Source organism: Triticum aestivum, chromosome 3D, assembly GCF_018294505.1.
Source record: "Triticum aestivum cultivar Chinese Spring chromosome 3D, IWGSC CS RefSeq v2.1, whole genome shotgun sequence".
In the NCBI taxonomy this organism is placed as follows: Eukaryota; Viridiplantae; Streptophyta; class Magnoliopsida; order Poales; family Poaceae; genus Triticum; species Triticum aestivum.
The window spans coordinates 47,860,456-47,884,051 of record NC_057802.1 but is presented as its reverse complement, the minus strand read 5'-3'; the positions used below and the strand labels follow the sequence as shown (position 1 = coordinate 47,884,051).

At 45.0% G+C, this 23,596-nt stretch overlaps 1 protein-coding gene and 2 long non-coding RNA genes across 6 annotated transcripts; 1 reads left to right on the top strand and 2 right to left on the bottom strand.

Moving 5' to 3' along the window:
• The first annotated feature begins 1,091 nt into the window (after positions 1-1,091).
• Positions 1,092-12,926, top strand: LOC123077292 (uncharacterized). Of its 4 annotated transcripts, XR_006436524.1 has the most exons (9): positions 1,092-1,594; positions 2,094-2,190; positions 2,358-2,461; positions 2,626-2,677; positions 2,795-2,875; positions 3,073-3,426; positions 3,549-3,612; positions 10,457-10,583; positions 11,250-12,926. It is a non-coding gene; the product is annotated as an uncharacterized lncRNA (long non-coding RNA). The 4 variants fall into 4 exon arrangements; XR_006436523.1 differs by lacking the exon at positions 3,549-3,612 and having other exon boundaries at positions 11,250-12,920; XR_006436522.1 differs by lacking the exon at positions 11,250-12,926 and having other exon boundaries at positions 10,457-10,815.
• Positions 12,927-14,820: 1,894 nt separating this feature from the next.
• LOC123074066 (glycine-rich cell wall structural protein-like) lies at positions 14,821-15,954 on the bottom strand. Its single transcript, XM_044497012.1, has one exon. The coding sequence runs from the start codon at positions 15,904-15,906 to the stop codon at positions 15,148-15,150; it is 759 nt and encodes a 252-aa protein (XP_044352947.1). The 5' UTR covers positions 15,907-15,954; the 3' UTR covers positions 14,821-15,147.
• A 3,221-nt stretch (positions 15,955-19,175) lies between these two features.
• LOC123077291 (uncharacterized) lies at positions 19,176-20,029 on the bottom strand. The gene is made up of 2 exons (XR_006436520.1): positions 19,823-20,029; positions 19,176-19,578 (listed from the first exon to the last, which is right to left on the bottom strand). It is a non-coding gene; the product is annotated as an uncharacterized lncRNA (long non-coding RNA).
• Between the last annotated feature and the right edge of the window lie 3,567 nt (positions 20,030-23,596).

Sequence of the window (23,596 nt, the reverse complement as noted above, 5' to 3'; positions counted from 1 at the left end):
AAGAATCCAACTATGTTTGAGCCTCCCTGGACAAGATTGGTGAAGACTAACAAGGAGCCACCAATCAACACCAAACTTCTCTCCTTTCTTATGCTTGCGTGTGGGCGTTTTGTTGTTGAAAGAACATTTTAGCCCCTAAGTGGGTTTTGGTGATAATGATAAATGATGGGCTGCTGGTTAAATTGAGAATATGAATAGATTTGACCCCATTCAAAGGGAAACAACGATGCTTGGAGACCACCCATGTAAAAAGGATTAAGAGATGGTGTCTATTTGATTTATACTTCTCTATGTGCATTATGTGAGTCAATATGGCCATTGCATATTAAGATGGGCCGCACAAGGAATGAGCGAGGATTCATGCTTAAAATAAATCCTATCAACAACCCAAGCACTCATGCCAAAGCCAAAAATAAGTGTCCACTAGAATGCGCTTGTTACTAGCATTTTTGGTCCAGACCCCCCAGACATGATCTAGGTTAGGCCTCAGGGTTGTCTAGAATGGCACTGGATAATCTGGAGTATTTCCCGGATGGATCTCGGAGTTCTGAGCTGCCTAAAAAACTCTAGGTTTGCTTGAAAAGCTGAGTAACGGGCATATTCTTGTAGACATGTATATACCCCCTTCTTCCCCAAGTAGAATGTGTCTACCCGATATGACATATCCACCGTTGTTGTCGCCATCAAGATTTATTTGTTTCCTCTCTAATCAACCAAACTTTGTTTTCTGAAGAGAAAAAAAAAGAGAAACCCTAGATTTGTGAATCTACCAAGCCAATCTTGAATTCTCCCAACTTCTCTTTGCTACTTGTTACTTCTCTGTGATATCCCATTGTTAGAGTCTGGACCAAAATGAAGCTCTCCCAGGCGTTTGGATTTTCAGCCGTCGGATTAGCTGTCCAAAACTATCGCAACCGTCGGATCGTCATATGGAGAGATCAGGGCCGTCGGATCAAAGCCAACGCTGCTACACTCGTGCCACCGCCTGTAAATCCCGTGCCCCACGGAGGGCATTCTCGACTTTTCACACGCAAGCGTATTAAAAGAGCTCGCCCTCCGTCGCGCTCCTCTGCTTCACTCCAGCCGCCGCCGTCTCGCGTCCGGTTCTCCTCCCCCTTCTCTCTCTTCGCCGAGCTCGCCGCCGCCGCTGCTCGCCTCATCCCCCTCGCGCCTCCACCCCCTAGCCTCCCCTTCTCCTCCTCCCGTCCTCTCCTCCGCCGCTCGGTCGCCGTGCCCGTGCTGCTCAACCCCCGCCGCCCCATCGGCTGCTCCGTCGCCGTTCATGGCATCCGGGAGGCACGCGGCCGCGCCCCCTCCCATCGTGCCGTCGAGGGGAGGAGCCAGGCGGAGCGCGCCGTCGCCACCGGCTGGCGCGTCGACGAGAGGAGGCCAGGGTTAGGGTGCTCTCCTCGTCGCGCTGCGGATCTCCTGGCGCCGCCGGCTGCAGGAGCTGAAGCTTCTCCTCGCGCCGCCAGCTGCCGGGTTCGGATCTCCTCCACTTTGCATCGCTGGCTGATGGACTAAGAGCTCATCCACCTCGCACCCCGGAGCACTACTACTTCCTCCTGCCTCGATGTGCTCCTACCACCTCCTGGTGAGCTCTCTTCCTTCTGGTGCGAGGTGGAGTTGCTCGCTATGTTCCGCTGCTGCTGATGCTGGTTGCTCTGCTGCTGCCGATGCCGCTACTTGCTCTGGTGCTGCTGCCTACTGGTGGTGCTGATTATTGCTGCTACTGATGTGTGCCCCCGCAAGCTGCTGCTCCTATCTGTGCACTTGTGCTGATGCTAATGTGTGGTGTTCATCTACTAAGTACTAAACTACTAATTGTTGCCTGTGTAACTTGTGTTGTCCAGCTGGTTGCTAGCTATCGATTTTGTTGTCTGCTGATTGTAGCCTTGTACTGATCTGTTCTTGCCTTGGACCTTTTCTTGTGTGGTGTGTAGGCTTGTAGTGATTTGTTCTGATGTACTGCTGGCACTATGTTGCTTGTAGGAATCAAATCTGACAGGAAATCATTCAAATTCTTTTACGCATTTAGCCTGTCTCATTATTAACACCTCTTGGCTGTACTGATGTGTCATGTAAATATACAGGTTTTCTGATCTAACTGGCATTGACTATAGTGAAGCTGCAATTGAGCTTGCTCGAAACCTCGCAATTCTTGATGGATTTGAGCAAATTAATTTCCTGGTGAGTTACTCGGTGGAGCATTAGACGTCCAGATTACATGATCGTATTTCATTTCCACATTTCCGCGTCTTCTTGTGCTTCAGTATGTGATGTTGAACATAGTGTACCCTTACTTGAAAGATGAAGAAAGAACCTTTTCAGATTTATGAACCTTTGTATGTTTGCAGGTTGATGATATCCTGGAGATAAAGTTGGAGAGGGGATTTGAACTTGTGATGGATGAAGGAACTCTGGATGCAATAGGGCTCCACCCTGATGGACCTGTAAAGAGGTAAATGCATGTTTACGTCTTCAGATTTACCTTAATCCGTACGAGGGATATTATCATTCGTAGCTGTGGTTTAACACTTTGAATTGCCTGAATTTATTTTGACAAAAGGATGGGATCACTTGATTGCTTCCATGTATTAATTTGTTTCCGTTACTGCATTTCAGAATGATGTATTGGCAGTCAGTGGCTAGCTTGGTTTATCATGGTGGCATACTGGTCAGTACTTTCATTGCATTTGTTGGCAGTAGATTCACAGTAAATTAACAATTGAGAAAGATGACTAAGCGAAAACCAATGGATTATCCTCTGATGTTCCCTGTGCATATGCAACAGGACCAAGGATGAGCTAGTGCAGGAGGTGGAGAACTTCAACCAGAGAAAGCTGGGCCCCGCAGATTAGGATTCCATAATTTGGTTGGTTTTAATCATGCTTTGTTGATTGGTTGTTGTAAAACATGCACATAGCTTATTAAGCAATTCTGCTGCTATGGAGATGGAAACTTCTTAGTTTCGTGTGGCGGAGTAATTATCTTGAGAATCAAAACCGTATACCCTGCATCGAATGTTGTCGTCAAAATGAGCAATTGATCTTTGCGCTTAATGTTGTGCAGATGTTGAGGTTTGACTGCCACCATTGGGGAAAGCCACTAACCGAGGTGGATCGGCGACTGCCGTTAGCGCATCTATTCTGCTAGGAGGTGTTGCCGTCGACGATGAGTGCCAGACCATGCGCTGACTCAAGGACCGCCGTTCCGTTGGCCCGTTGTTTAGCATGCGCCGTCACGCGGCACTGCCCCCGGCCATGAACTAGGGTCGGTGGCCGAGCTCGTCGCCGTCCGCCTCGGTGGCCCGCTTCCTCGCTTGCTTCTTTGGGTCCCAAGCACCTGCCACCGGTGGATGACGAGATCCGCCACCAACCATGTACCGGGGAGGAGCTCACCCTCGCGGCCTCTACATGTCCCCAGGTACAGCAGATCCCATCCCTACCTTTTCTAATTTTTTTCTCTCTTGAATAAAAATATATGGCATGGATTGCTTGGCTGTGCTCTCCGTCCTTGATGGCATGATGTTCTTCACTGCTGTGAAGGGAGGTCTCCGCCTATGGAGCTTACTGATGTGCCACCCCCAGTTCATCGTGATGTTTTTGCACGGTAGGTGCACGATAAATTGTACATATGTGCTTATGAGTGATTTATGGTTGTGTGGCAGTCTACATATGAGACTCGGAGGACCAGCCTTTGGAGCAGGCAACACTTTCTATTTGCTAATAAATGATTTATAGCAGGGACAGCTACATTTGCGATGACATTGATTGTTTGTGCATGAATATGAAATTGATGCTCCTGCTATGATTGTACTTTCCGATCTTTTTCTCTGCTTTTCTATTGTCACTTGGTCGTTCCAGTAGGTCAGATGTGTCTATGTTAATAGGCCCTTCAGTGGTAGCTAAAGGGTAGTTTGATTGAATCATGCTTGCTTATAAATATATATATTCTTACGAGGAATTAGATATCTGCCTAAAAGACCTGGAATATGTGGATCAATTATTTTATTTGGCTGTAAAGTTCTCTGCAGGTATTGGCATTATAGTTCCTGCATAATCTCTTGGTAATGAAGCGTTGTCCGGGCCACTATCTGGAACACCATCTCTTTCTAATGAATTTATATGTTAGTTGCTGCCTTTTTTCATTAGATAGTTTGAATAATAATACAAACGTATGGATTTTGTAATCTGGTATATGATTCAATGTTATATATTTTGTAAACTGGTGTGGTTACTGTTAGGAATAAGCAACTTGTATTCCCATGAGGCCATAGGCCGATATATATACATGTACAGGTGTGGAACATATGCAGGAAACCCCTTATACAACGGGATAAATACAAAGGGGTACATGACCTATAATATAACTCTAACACCCCCCCTCAAACTCATGGTGGAGGAACAACACTGAGTTTGGAGAGATAAAAGCCATGTTGTGCTCTAGTCTGGGCCTTCGTCAGGAAATCCGCCAACTGTAACTCGGAAGGCACATACTGAAGAGCAATAACCTGATCCTGCACAGCAGCGCGCACATAGAAAGCATCAACACCAATATGCTTGGTGAGCTCATGCTTCACAGGATCGCGCGCAATGCTAATAGCACCTGTACTGTCAGATAAGAGCAGAGTCGGTGTAGTGACAGAAACACCAAAATCCTGAAGTAACCACCGTAACCAAGTCACCTCTGCCGTCAAAAGAGCCATGGCTCGCAACTCAGCCTCAGCACTCGAACGGGAAACTGCAATCTGTTTCTTCGTCTTCCAGGCAATGAGAGAACCGCCAAGAAAAACACAGTAAGCAGAAAGTGAACGGCGATCAGAAGGATCACTAGCCCACGTAGCATCCGCATAGGCCTGAAGCTGTAAAGAACTGGAGCTAGGAAAGAATAGACGGTGAGAGATCGTGCCCCGAAGATATCGGAGAACACGAAGGAGATGACTATAGTGAACCGATGTGGGAGCAGAGACAAACTGACTCAGAATATGAACCGGATAAGAGATGTCCGGACGAGTGACAGCTAGATAGACAAGACTGCCAACAAGATGACGATAACGCGTCGGGTCAGGGAGAGGATCACCATCAGTAGCACGGAGGTGAACATTGAGCTCCATAGGAGTCTCAACAATGCGCTCGTCAGTAAGAGCAGCACGAGCAAGAAGATCCTGGATATACTTTTCTTGGGATATAAAAAGCCATCAGAGGTAGAAGAGACTTCAATCCCAAGAAAGTAGCGCAGAGGTCCAAGATCAGACATAAGAAACTGCTCACTAAGACGGGCCTTTACAAAGGCAATATACTCGGGGTCATCCCCAGTGATGACCATATCATCAACATAGAGAAGAAGAAGAGTCCGGCCACGAGGAGAAAGGTGAATAAACAATGCTGGATCATGAGCACTTGCTGAAAAACCAGCAGTAGTGACCACAGAGGCAAAACGCTCAAACCAGGCGCGAGGGGCTTGCTTAAGGCCATAGAGAGAGCGACGAAGACGACACACCATGCCATCAGGAACAGAATACCCAGGTGGTGGCTGCATGTACACCTCCTCACGCAGCTCACCATTAAGAAAGGCATTCTTAACATCAAGCTGAGATATAGACCAGTGGCGTGCAGAGGCAACGGCAAGAAGTGTACGAATAGTGGTCATATGGGCCACAGGAGCAAAAGTCTCGTCATAATCACGACCATGCTCCTGCTGAAAACCACGAGCCACGAGACGAGCTTTGTGACGCTCAAGAGAACCATCGGAGCGAGTCTTAACCTTGTAGACCCACTTACAAGTGATGGGACGGACTCCGGGAGGAAGAGAAACAAGATCCCAGGTACCAGTGCGTTCAAGAGCAGCAATCTCCTCTGCCATCGCAAACTGCCATTCAGGATGAACAACAGCCTGACGGTAAGAAGTCGGCTCAAGAACAGCAGCACCAGCGGTGGGAAATCCAAAGCGATCAATAGGCGGACGAGGACGAGAACGCAAGCCATAAGTAGGCTGAGAGGAAGAGGACGACTCATCCAAGGAAGCATCCACAGGTCGTGAACGACGAGTGTAATGCTGAGGAAAAGATGGAACAAGAGAAGGAGGAATCGCCAAGGTAGAATCGGGGGGTGGCGACGAAGAAGTCACCGGAGATGAAGGTGTAGAATCCGGTGACATGCTAGGTGAGGAGACCGGGGAAGATGGTGGCGGCGAATCGACGAGGGGTGGAGAAGCAGAGGGAGTGGAACGAATAGGCACAGGCGCGACGGGGGTGATAGGTGAGTCAGGAAAAGTGAGGAAAGAGATATCCTCCACTGAAAAAAACGAGGAAGATGGGCGTGGGTAGAAAGGACGAGACTCATCAAAAGTCACGTCTCGAGAGATACGCATCCGACGACCGATAGGATCCCAACAACGATAGCCCTTATGCTCATCACTGTAGCCTAAGAAGACACACTCAACAGACTGAGCAGTCAGTTTGGTGTGTTCGCGAGGGGCAAGAAGAACATAGCAAACACAACCAAACAAGCGAAGCATCGAATAATCGGGAGAACGATCAAAAAGACGCTCAAAAGGAACACCACCCTGCAAAGCAGCGGACGGCTGAAGGTTGATGAGAGAGGCGGAAGTGGAGATAGCCTCGGCCCAAAAATGAGGCGGAAGAGAGGCGGCGATCATCATAGCACGAGCCGTCTCAAGAAGGTGACGATGCTTGCGCTCAGACACGCCATTCTGAGCATGAGCACCAGAACAAGAGAACTGGGCAAGAGTACCCTGCTCAGCAAGAACACCACGCAACATCTTAGAGATATACTCACCAGCGGAGTCAGCACGAAAAACACGAATGGGTGAAGAGAACTGAGTATGAACCATGGCAGCAAAACGCTTATAAATAGACAACACCTCACTACGTGAAGTCATGAAATAAAGCCATGTGTAACGAGAAAAATCATCGATGAAAATAATATAGTATTTATGACCACCTTTCAAAGCAAAAGGAGCCGGACCCCATACATCAGAATGGACTAAATCGAAAGGACGCTTAGACACTGACTCACTATGTGAATATGGTAACTGAATCTGCTTGCCAAGACGACAACCCTGACACTCTAAAGAGACATCTCCTGAGACAGACCCCAGAAGACCTCGACGAACTAAAGACGATAACCGAGAACCACACAGATGACCAAGGCGATGATGCCACTGCTTGAAGGAACCAGTAACAGAGGCGACAGCAGCGGAGGGACTGGCAATGGTGGTGGCAGCAGAAGGAACATGAAGCCAGTCCAACTCCCAAAGACCCTGAGAATCACGGCGGCGAGGGCCAGCCCCAACCAGAGTGTGCGTGCGACGATCCTGGACAGAACAAGAGTCAACATCAAGAATTACACGACAACCAGAATCAGTAAGTTGACCAGCAGAAAACAGATTCATGGTAAGGCGAGGAACATGAGCAACATCGGGAACAGAATAAGGAGTGGAAAGATGGCCTCTACTAGCAACAGAAAGTGGAGTACCATCAGCAGTAAAGACATGAACAGGAGAATCCAGCGATCGAAGAGAGGACAAAGCGGAAGAATGAGAAGACATATGAAAAGAAGCTCCAGAGTCCAGAACCCATGGGGATGTACCTGACTGTGTAGAGGGCGGGTGCTCAGTGCGGGAAGCATCAGTCACAGAACCAGCAGTACCCGTCGAGGAAGAACCTGAAGCCGCGAGCAGACGCTTAAGTCTCAGAATATCCTGCTCAGTCAAAGCAATGGCGGAAGCTGGCGAGGGAGATGACGAAGGCCCTGAGGAGGATGAGCGCGCCTTGCGCAGGTGTTTCCGCTTTGTGTAGCACTGGGACTCAATATGACCATCATTGTTGCAGTAGTCACAGTGTGGACGGGGGCGACCTGAGCCTCCAGAAGGAGTGGGCAAGAGCGGCGGAGCACTCGAGCGAGAATGGGGCGGTGCAGCAGGTGGAGTGGAAGAAGCCCGAGTAGCGAGCACAGAGGGAACCTCCAGCAAACCAGCACCACGTAGGCGAGTCTCCTCAGCACGAATCTCTGAAAGCGCCTCCATGAGAGAAATACGGCCACGAGCAAACAACTGAGCACGCCGGGGCTCAAACTCCTTACGGAGCCGAGACAGGAACTCGTAGACGCGATGAAACTCCAAATCGGCCTGGACAGCCTGGCAGCAGGGGCAAGTACGACAACCAGCACTGCGGAGAGAATCAAGCTGGCGCCAGATAGCAGAACTCTGTGCATAAAAGTCATCAACAGTAGAGTCACCCTGCTGAAGAGCATGCTCCTGACGAACCACAGAAAGGTATAAGGCATCACCAGAGGGCTCATAGCGCTGACGAAGACAGGTCCACATCTGGAAGACAGTAGGAAGACCCAGAAACTCAGAAGCAAACTGAGGCAGAACACTAGCAGTGAGAACAGCTGCAGCACGAGCATCATCATCAAGCCACTGGGTGTAAACAGACAAAGCACCATGATACGTCTGAAGAGCCTCCTCATAAGCCAAAACCCTCTCATCATAGGCACGATCAGCAGCCTCATCAGCAATCTTAGCCGCATCCTTGGCGGCCTGATTAGCATCCGTAGGAAGAACTAGTGGAGTCGGCGGAGTAGGGGCCACCGGAGGAACCGGACGTGGCGGACAGCAGACCTCGCCAGAAAGAACACCCCAGAGACGGATGCCACGCATGTGAATGCGCATGAAGCCAGCGAACTCGGTGTAGTTAGTACCATCAAAGATCACCGGACAGCGAGGGACAGCAACATAGCCCGATGCAGCAGGCATTTTTTTTAGGAGAGACCCGAAATCAGCAGAGCACCGGACGTGCGGAGGGAGCAGCACCCGGCGACCTGTGCGGGGCGGGCGGAAGCGGAAGAGCGCCCGGCGGACCTGTGCGGGCCTTTGGGCGGGGACCACGAGCAGGCGGGAGACCGGGGCTGGCGGCCTTTGGGCGGGGACGCTTCGGCCGGGGACCACGAGCAGGTGGGAGACCAGGGCTGGCGGGTGGGACGTGCGGAGGGAGCAGCGCCCGGCGACCTGTGCGGGCTGGCGGAAGCAGAGGAGCGCCCGGCCGGGGACCACGAGCAGGCGGGAGACGAGCAGCGCCCGGTGACCTGTGCGGGCTGGCGGAAGCAGAGGAGCGCCCGGCGCGTGATGAGGAGGCCTTCGGGCGGAGACGCTTCGGCCGGGGCAGCGGATCGGAGCAGCGGCGGCCGTCACGACGGGATCGAGCACGAGTTGCGGCGTGCGAAAAAGAAAACCTAGAGCTCTAATACCATGTTAGGAATAAGCAACTTGTATTCCCATGAGGCCATAGGCCGATATATATACATGTACACGTGTGGAACATATGCAGGAAACCCCTTATACAACGGGATAAATACAAAGGGGTACATGACCTATAATATAACTCTAACAGTTACCAGAGTCACCTTGCATAATTTTTTGAAGGAAGAGTGAACGCAGTCTTGAACTTGTACTGTATATTGAGATGCTCCTACTTTTTGCAGAACAATGCAGTAATGATAAGAACTAGAATTAGACTGCATTGCATACATGTATAGGTCACCACTTCTTCGCTGTAATTATTTGGCATGTAACAGCCAATTCACATGTCAAAATATGTTTTGAAGATTTTGAATGCAATTTTATTAAAGTAGTTCTCAAATGCTACCTCAGCTTTTTTTTCCATCTCTGTTGTTTCTCATAGGTTTTAACTAAAAGGAGAAATGGCTGTAAAAGATTGTCCTTTGTCGTTCATATTCTTTTATGTTAAGTGTCTATTCTTTTATGTTAAGTGTCTACGTAGTATCTATCCCTACATCAGCCATTATGCTTATTTTGCATTTGATGCAACTTGATTGAGCTGTGAGTACCTTCATCCATGGCGGCCTTACTGCTCTTATGCATATGTTGCTTCAAAGCTGCTTCTTTTTTATGTTTGATATGCTTGAGTTCTGTAATCTGTTTCTAATAGTTTCTGGTGGATTCAGATGTCCATAGTTGCTACACAATATATATATATATTGCCATTATTTCATTAATATTTTCACGGTGAAACATAATACTTTAACAATTGATTTTAGATTAAGAGTAACCAGTACATGATCATTTACCTGAAGTGTATTCGTCACAGGCCATGCAATAACTTCAAGGGATACGTGTGTAGTTCAAATCTAAATGCATATATTGTAAATCTATGTTATATAATGGTTTTCCTTTTTTGATTTGCCTTGCTGGTCACTTCTGCTTTCCATCCAAGTTGCTATTCTCCCGCTCATTGCTTTTTACCAGGACTAGAATATTAATCTACTTGTGTTATAACAAGCATGTCTGGCCTTTGTATTTTGTTCAGTTTGCACTATTGCAGATCTCTCTGTTTTTAATAGCCAACATCATCTTAAGTTTTAGATGCATCGTCATGTACTAATGATCATTTGTATTTTTTTCTTTCGCTTAGTGTCTTATGCTTCAATTGGGTGCCAAGGAACACTTGACCGCTGGAGGTTGTCATTTACCTAGCCTGAGTCCTGATGATACTACACCTTTCTTTGTACCCCATTAAAGGCTACCACCATTCAACTCAGGTACGTTTCTGTGCATTGAGCCGGTCCATTTTCAGCTATTACTCTTACTTTGTTTACCAGACAACGTGTTGAGCCAGGCATCGGCGCGCTGGGCTGAAGCCTTTTGTTGTTTCCTGGACAAATTTCTATGTAGTGTGATGCCTTTTGTTGTTTCCTGGACAAATTTCTATGTACTATGTGTATGTATCGATGCAATGCTTGTGATAAAAACTTGATATATTAGATAGTTAAACACATCTATACTATTCTATTTTTTGCGTGGAATTCTATTTTTTATATTTACAATGCTTTAATGACTGTATTACCAGATTGGATATAACTGTACCTGGCAGCAACGCTGTCGGGTGCGGCAAGCCGCACTTCCTACCTAGTATTTACTATGACTTGTACAACCTATGTGCTGAGATCCATTTCTGTTTCTGTTGATATGTTTGAGAAAGGTAGAATGATTATTCGAGAAAAAACTAAAGTAAAATGACATATTCATCCTAGAAACAGGGAGTTTCAAATTATTCCGGTTATTATGAGGTTCCACTGTTTCTATGTTGTATTAATCCGAGGGATCTTACATATCAAGCCTAAGATAGAAGGCCTCGCCCAGGCTGGCCATTTTTCTGCACTACTTCTCGTTCGATGTATATTGCCAATAACATGTCATGTTAACAGGCAATGGCCGTAAAGAAAATGATGGCAACTAATGTTGAAGACTTTGTAGTAGAGATGACAACGCTAATGCTAAATAAATCATAAATATAATAGCAGCAACTAAGGACTGGTGAGGTTGTTGGATGGTCATACAGTGTGAAGTCGTTGGATTAGCAAACAACCATTATGCGTCGGGCTATCTCTTTGTTTCAGCGTCGTACTAGCCAGCTCCTTAGCGAACAAATGTTCGATCCTCTTGAATGAGCACTGTCCAGGGGAGGTCTAGAACGGTATAAAGCATGTGCGGGGTGTGGCAAATGCTACTTTCGAAGACAAATACCGGGGGCTACCAACCCCTGAAGGGAGAGACTGAAGGACAACCAGTTCGAACCGATAATGCAAAGGTTTGAGAAGAGGCTCACAAACTGGTTGGAGAAATACATGTTTCAAGTTGAAAAGAAATCTCGCCGCTCAAACCCTGCCTACATGCGTTATGGGGGGTGTTCAAGATGTCACAGGGCTTCTGCTAGAGGTATGAAAACTAGTTAGGGACTTCTCGTGGGGTGATGAATTTGGGCAGTGAAAGGTCCACTTGATGGCCTGGAATAAAATGGTCAAGGCGAAAGGCGCAGGACGAATTGGCTATAGGCACATGCACCTTCTTCAATCAAGCACTTTTGGTCATGCAAGCGTGGAGGCTTTTCCCAAAACTGGATATTGTGTGTACCAGGGTTCTGAAGTCAAAATATTTTCCCAATGGGCCGCTCCTTGATACCATTTTTGCTTCCAATGCATCACCTCTGTGGCAAAGGATAGAGTTCAGGCTTGAATTGTTGAAGGGATTGTATGGAGATTGGAAATGGGCAGATCTCCCAATGTCTCATGATCAGTGGATTCCACGCCAACAAGGTATGAAAGTCACCTCTTTAGCCTGAAGGACAAGATTACGATGGGTAAACCAGCTGATAAACCCAGAGGACACACAATGGAATGCTGACCTGATATGACAGATTATCCATCCTTACGACCGGCGATTTGCAACTGTAGATTGCCGTCGTGGATGACTGTATAGATTGGCACTACGAGAAAACTGGGGTCTTCACGGTTACAAGTGTGTATAAACTGGCACTCTGGCAGTACAGCTAAAGCAAGATGGAGATAAGGCAGAGAGCAGCGCCGATGCAGGAACTGACTGGCTAGCAGTAAATCTGGGAAACGATCCGGAAACCAAATGCACCACAGAAAATTTAGCTGCGGAATCATTTGGCATGCAAAATAACCAAGGGCTCTGACGCGGTAGTCCGGTGCTCTGACGGAATGACGATCGTTTCTATGGCATGTAGAATACCAAACTGTATCACCACTGAGGAATCTGAAGCTTGGGCGCCTCGACTGTGAGCTGAATCTTGATAACCGGCACATGGTCGGGGAAGGTTCAGCTCTGATTGTGCAGCGGTGGTGGTTGTAACACTCATTCTGGAAATTTATAAAGCTCTCCTGCCACTAAAACGGTATAGGATTGTTGATCAATTAGATAGAGCTATTTGTCTGTGTGAATGCATACATTTAGTTATCTCTTAGTATATTACAAAGTTTTCATCTAATTACATAAGTTGTTTTGTACCTGAGCCAGCTAGGATGAAATCTTGGTTTAGCTTTTTTTCTAAGAAACATTTCACATGCATGTTTCATCGATATTTCAAGTGTACAGTTCACCGCTTTTAAATGACTGAAATTGCTCCATATCTTGATTTTGATTGCATTACAACGTTTTAGGTATGCTATTTTCTTGGGATTACTCACCCAGCAAAGAGAAAGATGAATGCTTCGGTAGATCAGCTTGCCAGGCTGGTCGGTGTTATCAGATTAGACACTTGTGGTAAAAAATAATAATCAGACACATGACACAGAACACATGTTGTGGGTACGTAGGTATATGCTCCCACATTAACCACTAGTCGATTAGTCAATTTTTCCGACAGACAAATGACATAGAACTCCACCTGCTAGTGTTATCAGATCACTACAGACACATGACACTACCAGAATACGGCATTACCTTCCACTTCATTTTCACCAACCAATTGTTGCCACCAAAAATTTACCAGCAGGCAAAAGACAACTACTGCAAATCACTCCATCAGTGCATGGCTTTGTGTTGCAGTTTCTGCTCCACGCATCATCAAGATCCCGACGCCAAAGGTTTTACTACCTCCTAATTACCTTTACCCACTAATCTAGACTATTCAAAAACGGTGAACACTAATGACTCTGCCAGTGAGTACTCCAAGACCCTTTCACCATAACCCACGTCAAACTCCGGAGTACCAAAATAATGTACTAACTTGATCACCTGCTATTAGAGAAAGGAAACAGAGTGCAAAGCTGTGAGCAATAGACTATGCAAACATAACAAGGAGGTAAATATAAAGGCACCTATAGGAGGGGGATTTTTGCGGATTAAATTTCTTAAACGTGTGGTGCTTGAAAATTTCGCTTGCATCAGTCGATTCGAAATGAAGTCGGAGACTGGGGCAACGTGACGAGAACAAGTGAGGAGTGTCAATGTGACAAGAGCAAGTGAGGGCGTCCCAGTGCCTCTCCACCGCCCAGGTGGCCCCGTCCCGGTCGCTCTCTTTCGACAAGTTCGCAAGGACACCCCGACGCCAAGGTCACATGTCCCTCTTGCCGCCAGCAAGGCTTATCCTCTGCCTCTCCTCCCCACTATCTTTTACTTCATCTCACAACCCTAATCCGGTTCACTCGATCGACCGCAGGACGTCGTCCTCATCAATCCGCTCTCATCCACAAATTTCATCGATAAATTTGCAATTAAGCTCGCGTTTAGTTGGTAAGTGCCATCTTGCTGGCTGGTGGTGGAAGGTTTGCAATTCTAAAGAATTTCTGATACAAAGTTTGCCCTAACTGTTCGTTGCCCCAACTTAACCAATTGTTGACATAAAATACTCCCTCTGTCACCGTCGTATTAAAGTTCACATACATCTCATTTTCCATTGCTTCTACAGCTGCTTCACTGATAAGATATCACTGCACCAGATTCCCTTTGAAGCATCAGTGCGTGACAGCCTCAAGTCCTGATGGCTGCCCCAGGGTGACAGAAAGGGCATCTCTAGTACCCCTTTTAGGCTGATGATATTGGTAAGCTAGTCTGTGCTGGTGTTGATATTGGTAAGCCAGTCTTGTATTGGTAAGCAAATCAACAAATGAAGATGATGCATATAGGTAGGATCTAGTAAAGGTATGCTGCTAAATGAAATGATAGGTGCCAGATGATATCGTAGCGTTTTCTAATACCGAGGATTTTAAGTGGAAACAATTTTTTATGCTGCTGGGACTTGACACCATGTTATGGATTATAGAGCAACCGAAGCAAACATGATTTTGGTATCCATTAATGATACAATCAAGTTAATGATTTAAAGATATCCGTTAATGATTTAATCAAGTGACCCTGCAGAAGCACAAACCAGACATGTCCATAAAGTTTGGAGAAATCTTTCTCATAAAGTTACGCTACGTTCTCGAAATATTTCGGTCTTCTATAAAAATATGATACGTTATTGGAGCACTCTTGAAAAAACATATCTTCGATAATATATAAAACTCATGTAACTTTACAAAAGACACCATCTGATTAGTGTGGACCTGTTACATGTTCCGTTGGTAAAAGATACCACATAGTACAATACCATCATAGTCAAGGCACTCCCGCTCATTTAGAAGGTGACACCAATAGTAGTAGACATACAATAAACATAAAAATACTAGCATATTTATCATTTCCTATACATACCCATATTATATTAAACGTCTTATAAAAAGTTACAGAGGGAGTATTTCATTAGCAAACTAAAATAAAATGTTGTGTGCATATGTACTTCTCAAATTAACAAACCAATCAACCATGTACTACACCACCATTTCCAGAGCCACCACCTACACTTCCACCAGTTGACCCAACTCCGGTACCTCCCCCACTTCCGTTACCGCCGTTTGCACTGCCATACCCTCCCCCACCACCCACAACATTGCCGGCACGACCAACACCGCTACCACCGCCTTCGCCTCCCCCACTTCCACCTACACCGGCCGCACCACCGCCCCCACCACCGGCGCTTACAGTAACCCCACGATGGCCTATGTGAAATCCGATGCCACCTCTTCCGCCACCACCTGCATGCACACCGCCAGTGCTACCTGCCCCGCCTCCACCTCCACCTATCCCTACATCCACACCACCATGGCCTATATGAACTCCAATGCCACCTCCACCGCTACCACCTGCATGCGCCCCGCCGGTGCTAGCCGCTCCACCTCCACCCCCGCCTATCCCAACATTCACGCCACCATGCCCTATATTGATGCCAATGCCCGCACCTGCTCCACCACCTACGCTTGGGCCACCACCATGGTTAGTAGCAGCTCCACCTCCAAGTCCGCCGCCTATAGCGATGGAGGTGCCGTGCCCGCCATGGCTGATACTCACACCAAAACCTCTGCCACCACCCTTGCCTCTGCCACCTCCGATGGAGAAAGACTTGCTGTCATTGAGGGTGTTCTTGTCCGCATACAGGAGCCTTGCACCAGTAGGCGGGGGAAGTGAGAAGAACACTACTAGAATTGAGATGGCAAGGAAGCAAGAAAAAGAAGTGGCCATGGGAAACTGAGGGGAAGGGTGGTGCAATTGTTGTATGTGTAGTATACACCGATCGATGATATAAGTGGGTAGCTGGTGTAGCTGCCTTTATATATAATCAGGTTATGATAAATAAATCCTGTGGCTCGATAATGCTGTACTGAGTAACCGGCTTCAAGCAAAGGTGGCTTGTAGATGAGCTGTAGAGCACATGCATGGCCAAGAAAATGCTGTTCCGCGTGCACGGAACAATTTCATTTGCTGTCATGCATGTTCGAAAGTGTTGCCCTGGTCTTTTTGAAAAAACTAACGCAGCCATTCACACGTACTTTGATCGACATGTACATGCAACGTTGAGTTCCACATGACCTTTCAAGCTCATTTTCTCTTTTGTTGCAGCTGTGACAGATAGCTAGCGAATATGTTCTGCTCGAGGGCATGTGCTAAACTAAAGGCATGTACAATGGTGTCTAGTGTAAGAATCTTTTTTGGAACACGGGTACAAATGCAAGCGCTTATACATACGCGCATACATTCACCCTTATAAACGCACACATGCATACCCTATCCCTATGAGCAGCTTCGAGAGACTGAGCCGGCATATCATCTCCAACGCCAGTGTCATAAAGTGTCTGCAAACGTCCGGACTGACGCGTCCGAACTTTTTTTTTTTGCCATCCAACGTGATACCGCAAACTTTGGCGGACGGGTTCGCGAGTCGGGATTTCCGTAAATCGTCCACAAACTGGGAGAGATTTGCGGGAGTCCGGACCTCCGCCATGTAGGACTCTGACAATCCCAGCCCACTTTTGTTCCACTCTGTTCCTTCCCCCTTGTTCTGTATCCACACCCTTCTAGCCCAACACTGCCATTCTCCCACTCTACCATTGCAGCCACTGACGCCCCCCCCCCTCCCTCCTGTCTGCCCGGCTTCGACTACGCCGCCGATCACCCCGAATCTGTTCGCAGCTAGGTATCGTCCGCCCCTGCTGACGCACGATAGCGCGATTGTCTAGTTTCAAGCATAACTACCTTGTCAAAGAGAAATTATAGACATCTATACAACAATAAAATCATTGTGTATAATTGTTTGCAAAAATCCATGTATTTCTCTCTCCGCTTTCTCTATTTTTTTCGACCATGAGTCAGAAAACTCAATGTTGACCTTTCTCTATTTTGTACATCACTAAATTCCGATGTAATGTACTCCCTCCATTCCAAAAAGCTTGTCTTAGATTTGTGTATCTAGACACGTTCTAGTGTTAGATACATCTGTATTTAGATAAATTTAAGACAAGTTTTTTTTGGACTAAGGTAATACAAATTGCTACCTACTGTACCAAGATATTTTTTCTGTAAGATTGTAAAGGTAACTGCAATGGAAATTTGCATTGACTTGTTGATGTTATTTTTCAATTTTGCACATATGCTAGGAGTCTGCCTTTTCCTCATGGGGTGTGTACACGCCTAAGGCGGTGACATGATGATCTAAACAAGCTTCGTGTCGCAAAAACTCAAGTCCACACAGTGGATGTGCAAGAATTGTCGAGGCCATTGATTCCATGAAGATTCGTTCTAGGAATCTTGTAAAATAGCCTGAACTGCATCCAAAATTTCCCCTTCAAGCCCCTCATGTTTTCCTCAATACACTTCAAACACATCTCACTCATATTCCTCCTATTAAAAGCACTTCAAGAATGGCAAATATGTTCAAGCTCACGCATGCAAACACATATAATTTATATCCACCGTTGGATGCATATTGAACGTCCATGATAGATCAGGGACGTCCATATGTGTGTGGAAAACTGTGTTGGACAGGTAGGTGAGTGCCTTAAATTTTACATGCAAGTGTGGTTGTTAATCCGTCACCACGTCATTTTAATGGCTAAATCCTATTCGATGCTTATTGCACGCAACTATCGACAAAACACACCAGACGTAGAGTCATGGGTCGACTCAATTCGGGAGTCTCGCCGATGGTGTAGCTAGGGGTGGATAAGGTGGTCCATGGACCACACAGAGGTTTCCCTATAGCCTCCATATTAAAGCAAAAAAGGTTATTCTTTATATATAAATAAATAAATTCAAATGGAATGTTCTAGTGCTAAACCAACCTGGCCCAATGGCTTGGCTATGCCGCTGGGTCTAATTTTATTTTTCTCTCACTGTGTGCACTTGAATTGATTTAGCAATTTTTCTTCTCGTTTTTGTTTCTTTGTTTTTCTGTTTACTTTATACTTTTCAATTTTTTATGTAATTTTATTTTTATTTTTTATTTTCCCAACTTTTTTCATGTTTCCCCATTTCAAGAAATATTTTTTAATTTATAAATAGACAAAGGTATTTTAAAAATTCTTTAAAAAAAATTTACATGAACCTTTGAAAGACATGAACTATTTAAAAATGGCATAGATATTTTTAATATATGATGTTTTTTTAAATGGCATGATTTTTTTTAAAACTAAATAATTTTTTTATTAAAATACGTGAACACTTTTCAAAATAGATGAACATTTTTTAAATGCGTGAAGATATCTTAAATGGCATGAATTTTTTTTAAATACGTGAATAATTTTTAATTTCATAAAAAATCTAAAGTACGTAAAATTGTAATATATTTGAAAAAATTATTAAATATATAAACATGCCTCAGTAAAATTTGTGAAACAAAATATTTCAAAATATTTTTTAAACAAAAATTCTGAAAAACTAAAATCTAATAGTATTGGCCGTGCCTTTGGTGGCCCAGTAATCAGAGTATGTGCGCTACCCCACCTATTTATTTGATGCCCTATTTTTAATGGTGGGTGGGAGTTTTTGCAATGTCTCACTGACTAGTTTTTTTCTTTTTTGCACGGGGCTTATTGACTAGTATTGGTATATTTTTGGTCCTGGTAATTGATGAACATGTTCGATCATTTGAGTTTTTTCGTATCGAAATTGTTTCAACAGAGAAATGAAATTAAGATCAAGATATCAAGGCAGCAAGCCTGCGATCAACTTTAATTATTAACTCGTACATGGCGATCGACATAGCTAGGAGTATTGTACATACACCCTCACTAGCTATGGTTTATTCAGGAATATAACACACACACACACACACACATGAAACGAACAATGTTCAATCATTTGAGATTTTTTTAGTCAATTAGTCTGGGTAATTAGTCTATATTTTGTCAATTAGTATATTTTTCTTATCTTGGTAATTGATAAACATGTTCGATCATTTGAGATTTTTCGTATTGAAATGGTTTCAAGAGAGAAGCGAAATAAAGATCAAGATATCAAAGTCGCAAGCCTGGGATCAACTTTAATTATTTCCCATAAAAAACTTAATTATTAAATCTTACATATCGACCGACATAGCTAGGAGCAGTATGCATACATGGCCACTACTCACTAGCTATGGTTTATTCTGGAATATAACACACACACACACATAAACGATGGAGCATCAATCAAAGTTAGCCAATGCGGGGGGTCTCCGCAACGGTGTCGACGAAGATGCGGACACGGTCGGGCCTGAAGTCCCCGGTCACCGGTGTGCCGACCGGGAAGACCTCGATGTTCTTCACGTCCGGCCTGTCCTTCATGATGGTCTTCTTGGCCTCCTCGATGGACTTCCCAACCAGCTCCGGCCACGACGCCTTCTTGCCGCAGGTGTCGTCCGAGGAGCTCATTCTCGTACTGAGGACCTTATAGATTGTAAGTAGAAATCAAAATAGCCAGCTAAAGATTCACAAAATTGAGACATGCATGGTGAGTACTCCCTCCGTTCCTAAATATAAGTCTTTGTAGAGATTTTACTATGGACCACATACGGATGTATCTAGATGCATTTTAGAGTATAGATTCACTCATTTTGCTCCGTAGGTGGTTCATAGTAGAATCTCTTCAAAGACTTATATTTAGGAACGGAGGGAGTACTTACCTGTTGAAGTGAACCACGCACTCTCGAGCCTCAGACTGGTGAACGACGATCCTGATCGAATTCCTGATAGAGAGCTTTGTGTTGTACTACTTGATTTCGCTCGGAGGCTCGCTCGGGTGCTGTATTTATGGATGAAGATATGCAGCGAGATTGGTGCACCGTCGCCACACGATATCTTCACAGATGCGGTCAGGTCAAACAAGCAACCTCTAGCTTAATTAGTTAGGCTGTACGTATTTGACTATAGCACTAAATTCCATGAGATGGATAACGAGATGGTACTGCTGAAATAGTGGAGGATAAGGTTGATAGTGAGGGGTGGAAAAAAACGTGGGCGGTGCAACATACGTCTCAAAGTCACACTTGACTTGCAATCGATGTACAGAACGACGATCTGACTGATAGCTAAGCAACAGATCGACGACGGGGACATGACTAGCTTATTCACTCTCAGCATAAAAATTATACGAAAAAAGAGATAATGTATGTAGACTTCGCTTAAGATGTACTCTAGGAATTTGACAGGCCAACTAGTAGTCTCCTTTAAATCTATACTTTACTATTAAGGGAATAGATATTCTTGGTTTGGTTCCACTTTGTTTTGTCCCGTTTTGATTTTTTTTTTTGGAAAAGGTTACACACGACAATATTAGAATATTAGGTACACATGACACGTATGGCCATGGTCACGTACTAGAAAAAAAATACTAGGCACGTCCGGATTCTAAAACACCTATAGCCATGGTCACGTATACATATACTAGGAAAAAGATGTACTAACCACATCCCGACTCTAAACCTAAAAGGGAAAGTACAAACATATGAATACAAGGAATAGCAAACCAAAGACAATTCTTCACTCGGTCAAAAAAGGGTAAGGCACATGATAACATTATCTGTGCTATAATGGACGTTCTCTCTTGAATTGGCTGTTCACAAAGCCAACTATTTCACGATAGACTTCCACTTTTTTTCCCGGATAGACTCCCACTTATGCACGGCTGTGTTGCTATTTTTTTGCATGGTCACGGCTGTGTTATAGCAAATTAGAAGTCATAGGTCATCATACATCTAAAAAATGAATATATTATTTTGATCTGTATACTTTCAGCATAAAAAATATGGTCTATTGATCTTAATTTTACACCCCCGCGAAAAAAAAGATCTTGATTTTTACGGTTGAGGTTAAAAGATAGAAATCCAAAAAAAGATTAAAATAGAAAAAGTTATGCATAACTATAGTTATGTACACATGAATTTAAGTTAGCACGTACAATCTATATCTATACATACTATTAAAGGGAATAGATATTTTTGGTTTGGTTTCGCTTTGTTTCGTCCCGTTTTGAGTATTTTTTTTTGAAACTACCAGCAACTGCTGGCTTTTTATATTGTGAGGCAGGGAGCAATATTTACAAGGCCGTACGCACAGTCTGAAGGAAGAAGTTCAGAGAAAAGAAAGAGGCCCTAGGGAACACAGTGGGTAGGGTGCTCTCTCACGTCGGAACCCCAAAGGGGTGCTGCATGCATCTTGCTCCCGCCAGTCTCCATGATTCCAAGGATCCCTGAACTGCCTGGAGGATGGTCGAGGGTGAGGCTATCTTCTTCTGGAACACTCCGCGGTTTTGTTCGAGCCAAAGCTCCCATGAGATGAGTATGGTGGGAGACCGGACACCTTTCTGATGCTCAACAGATGTGGCATTGAGGATATGAGACCAGAATGTCTCCGAGCGGTTGCTATCCGGCCAAGTGTTCGGGTCGAGGGCGCGTAGTGCTACAGATCCGCCGCGCCTCCGGGCAGTACCATAGTAGGTGAATTGAGGTTTCTGGGTTGCGAACACAAAGCGATGATGAAAATTGAAAATGTAGAGATGGCACTTGGACATGATCCTCTCCTCCCTGTCCTCCTCCTCCTCCCTCCTCTCTCTCTCTCTCTCTCTCTCTCTCTCTCTCTCTCTCTGCATGATGCGTAATGGCACATGCAACAACAGTTCACACCATTTTTGAGTATTTTTACGTGCACTATTTTTTAGTTATGTCTGTTTGTGACAAACATAGGTGCAAACAAAGAAAACCGGGACAATATGAACGAAACCAGGACGTACCTTTAAAGGAAACTTAATTGAAACAAAAAGCGAAGTGTCCGGCCACACGTCGTAACCTGACCCAAAAAATATACATGGAAGTCCGAACTAGCTACGAGCTGCAGGGTGCCGGCTAGCTTGATTCTTTCCTGGCTAAACACATGAGTACATGTCAAGCAGGCTGGTGGATCGATCCGGGGCGACTACATGGCTCGATTAATTGCTCCCTGAGAACTTGCACGTGATTCAACTAACAGGTGCACAACCCTAGCTTCAATGAGTCAAGTTAGTCTTTTTATTAATAGCTGTTCGATTTTTTTTTCTTTTCTGCTCTTCCTATCCGAGCGTCCATGTCAGGTTTTCATAGCTAAACTGACTACACAATAAGTAACTGTTTTATAAGGAGGAGAAAATGAGGTGTTTTCATATTCCTACAATTCCCCTTTTTTCACCGTCTCATGTATTTCTATGTGACATAATATGGATTTTGCATAACTCGAAACGTGCTAGAGAAATATTTTGCAAGGATTGGGATCCTCTCAGTGCAATGCAAATTAGCATGCATGTTACCTTTCTTTGTTCATCTTCAAGGAGAATTACTTTTTTTGTTCATCTTCAAGGCCAAAATCATATTATTATTTTCATCGTGCTTTCAGGAAAACTGATACTTACTTATGCTAATTTGCATATCTTGGTATATGCAAAGGACTAACTGAACAAGTACCCATGCAAGCTCACATTGATCAATCAAGGTTAGCTTTTCTATAGTATTGATTGTTGAATAGTCATGCAAAGTGGCCTTTTGCAAAGATGGTGAAAGCACCCAATTTTTATACATCTGGGAATAATTGATGTGTATCATAAATCAAATTATCGCTTATGTTTTAGGCCGTGTTTAGGCTTAAATCATCACTTGCTTACTGGGATAGGAGAGTGAGGTGATTTTTTCTCCCGTTGCAACGTACAAACATATTTAGGTGGCACTTTCGAATGTTATTACGCCATGATGACGGTAGTTTCAATGGACAGCGGGCACAATAATTTCTCTCGCGTTGCAACGCACGGGCATATGTGCTAGTTTCAACGAAAAGAATTATCTCATCTCCTTCATCTACAGATCAAATAACTCATAAGCTTCGATATATTTACCAGACAGAATATGCGGAGGGCGTGTGGAAGTGTGTCTTCGACGGATCTCACATCATTCGGTCGGTAGTTGTCTTTGATGGATCCGCTCAGATCCGGTCTTCGTCCGTGTACGTTCGCGTGTCTTCAGGTTAGATCCTTTCGATCAACGCCTCTCTTTATCGACTGTCTACTATAACAAGTTTTGCCTAGCTCCGGCGAGTGAGTGATGATGATGGGGGCGCGCCTTCGGCTCGTCAGTGCTTATAGTTCTCGTTAGGTGGTCTAAGAATTTGAATGTAATTTTTTAGAATTTCTGATGCTCGTTTCCATTAAGATTGATGATAAATAGATCGGAAGTTTTTCCGAAAAAAATAATGGTACTTGGACCTCAACCTCTATGAAATTAGCTTGCTCTTGTCTGCTAGGGTTGGCGAGCAGCAAAGGGAACGATAGTGGGCGTGGATTGTTTCGTGACGGCTAGGGTTGGTCGGCGCCTCCAATATATAGGCGCGGTCGCGTGGAGAGACGTGGGATGGACCCACGTTGATTACATCCCATGATC